Raw genomic sequence first — 2,908 nt, 5'->3', positions numbered from 1 at the left:
TATTTATTATGGCTAAAACCTTTATTGAAGAAAGTTGGTTTACCCAGCAGCCTCTTTGGCATTTATATTTAAGTACAGCTTCACCACACACTCAAATATTTAGGGTCAGTTAAGATATTTTTCAAAGAAGAGGAAGAAATTGCTAGTTATGTTCAGCAAAGATGCATTAAATTAATCAAAAGTGACAGTAAAAACAATTACAATGTTACTTCTATTTCTAATAAAAGCTGTTCTTTTGAACTTTCTATTCATTATATTAATTATAATCTTATTTTCTATAGCGCCTTTCAATGTTACATCTCAAAGTGCTTTACATAAGTAAAACAACATTACAGTACAAGGACATCCTTAAAAAAAGATCATTCGTTTTCACAAAAATATTAAGCATTGCAACTCTTTTCATCATTTATGATAAATGTTTCTTGAGCAGCAAATCCGCATATTAGAATGATTTCTGAAGGATCATGTAAATATAGACTGGAGTAATGATACTGAAAAAATTCAGCTTTGCATTACAGGAATAAATTACATTTTACATTACATTAAAATAGAAAGTGGTTATTTTAAATTGTAAAACTATTTTACAATATTACTGTCTTTACTGTATTTTTAATCCAATAAATGCAGCCTTGGTGAGCATAAGAAATTTCATTCCAAAACATTAAAAAAAAAACTATATTGACCCCAAACTTGGTAGTGTATTAGTATATTTATGAGTTCTTCGCATATTTCATTCTACAGCTACATGTTTTTGCACAAACTCTGTTTATGTAAATGAAAAACACTCTTAATATAGTAAAAAAAAAAAAATTTTTTTTTAAATTAAAGCATACCACACATCCTCTAATCCAGTTTTATTCTTTTTCAGCAAAAGAGGAAAGGAAAAAAAAAGGAAGACGAACAAAAAAGAAAGGCTACAGAATTTTATCTTATCCATATCTTCGTTTTATGTATGTTTTTTTTATGTTAACCTAAAAAGGGCAAAGTAATGCAGCTCTATGCTTAGAGTGAGAATTAACCAGAAACACAAAGGAGATTAAATAAGGATTTTTCTTAAGATACACAATATTCATCTCTTTCAGTTCTGTCCATGTCAACATCTCAACAGAAAACAAATCAAAGTAATAATAATAATAAAAAAAATTTTTTTTAAACAAAACAAAAAAGCGCAGGTAAATTGAGACTCCGCCTTCCTCGTTCCCACCAGAGCTGAACACCATCCCTCCATAATGCAGAATCCTGAAAAATAAAACGTATCACGGTTTCCACAAAAATATTGTGCAGCACAACTGTTTTCAACATTGATAATAATCAGAAATGTTTCTTGAGCAGCAAATCAGCATATTATAATGATTTCTGAAGATCACTAAAGACTGGAGTAATGATGCTGAAAATCCAGCTGCGCATCACAGAAATAAATTACAGTTTACAATATATTCACATAGTAGGCTATTCACAGTTATTTTAAATTGTAATAATATTTCACAATATTACCGTATCTTTACTGAAACAGTTGAAGCTGTGGTGAGCATAAGAGACATTAAATAAATTGTCATTATTTCAAACTTTTGACCAGTAGTGTAAGTCATCATTTAGGTTAAGTAAATGTGTGTGTGTGTGTATTTGGCTCTTCACTGAGGATGAGTCTTTATGTCCATTCATGCTTAAACTAGTGCTGACAGGAACCACCTGGCTGTTCCAGCACAACAATTCATCTCTCTCTCTCTCTCTCGCTCGCTCGTCTGGTTTCTCTATCCGCAGTGTCAGATTTGAGCCCTGTGGGGTTTTGCGCGTCTGTTAGGTGACATTGGTCAGTCCGTAGGGGCCGATGAGTGTGTGTGTGTGAGAGGGAGAGAGAGAGTGTGTGTGTGTGTGTGTATGTGTGTGCGTGCGTGTGTGCAGGGGGGGCGTTCAAGAGCACTCCTCTCCGATGCGCTGGCAGGTTCGGCCCACCTTGCGGTCCAGTTTCACCATCTTCAGCACAGCTTCCTCTCGGCCGCGGCCCAGATGGTCAAACATACAGTCGTGTTGCTCCGGCAACCGGTGCAACATGCAGAACACATAACCTGAGAACGAGAGAGAGGGAGAGCGATCAGAATGAGATGAAAGTGTTGTATAATCTGCTCAAGGTTGATTTTAATAGCACGACACGTAACACTCAGTTTAACAGCATGCTTGAGAGCACGTCTTGTTTCCCACACGCGCCGACTCTTTGAGACATCGGGAATGGCTCTGAAAAGTCACTTATTACGTCACTGTTAACCCTGCTGAAGTGTCGGCTTTTTTAAATGAATGCCAGAGAGCTGGCACAGAGATTATAATGATCTCAGATAATTTCGAAGTAAAAAGAAATTGATTTGAGTGGTGCTTGCCCATGCAGTGCAACACTGGCGTGATGGTAAAGTTGTTGGAACAAGTAAAAAGAGCCCACCTCCAAGTCTCTATATCCTAAAGCTAGATAGTGCTCGGGCCGTCCTTCAGTGCAATTCTATTTAGTGCCTTTTTGCCATTTTTCCCCTCTCCAAATCTACTTTCAGTTTTCATTTGGTATGAAAATAATTGTGCATTAAGATTTGTTTGCAGCTTAGCTGTGTTATAAGTTAAATAATATGGAATAACATAAAAAATATATACGAAAAACTAAAATATTTCATAAATAATTTGCAAACAAACAAACAAATACAAATAAAGTAAAAAAAAAATTATCAGCAAATAAAAAAAGTCAAATAAATAAATAAAATAAATAAAATAAAATACAATAACCCCAAGTCTCTATGATATCCTGTGTTAGGCTAAATCACATGATTTATTTTTATATATATATATATATATATATATATATATTAGTCCTGTCAAACGATTAATCGCGATTAATCGCATCCAAAATAAAAGTTTTTGTTTACATAAT

General features: G+C 34.1%; 1 protein-coding gene across 3 annotated transcripts in view; it reads right to left on the bottom strand.

The window, feature by feature from the left end:
* Nucleotides 1-1,833: 1,833 nt before the first annotated feature.
* zfand3 (zinc finger, AN1-type domain 3) overlaps nt 1,834-2,908 on the bottom strand; it is a 20,672-nt gene continuing 19,597 nt past the window's right edge. For all 3 annotated transcript variants that reach the window (XM_016533615.1, XM_016533616.1, XM_016533617.1), the window contains exon 6: nt 1,834-2,066. In XM_016533615.1, coding sequence (XP_016389101.1) covers nt 1,912-2,066 — 155 coding nt within the window. In that variant the 3' untranslated portion in view covers nt 1,834-1,911. The remainder of the gene's footprint in view (nt 2,067-2,908) is intronic.

Source organism: Sinocyclocheilus rhinocerous, unplaced genomic scaffold (assembly GCF_001515625.1).
Source record: "Sinocyclocheilus rhinocerous isolate Xijiao unplaced genomic scaffold, SAMN03320098_v1.1 scaffold304, whole genome shotgun sequence".
Lineage (NCBI taxonomy): Eukaryota > Metazoa > Chordata > Actinopteri > Cypriniformes > Cyprinidae > Sinocyclocheilus > Sinocyclocheilus rhinocerous.
Note: the sequence above shows the minus strand (reverse complement) of the source record. Positions and strands in the feature narration are given on the sequence as shown.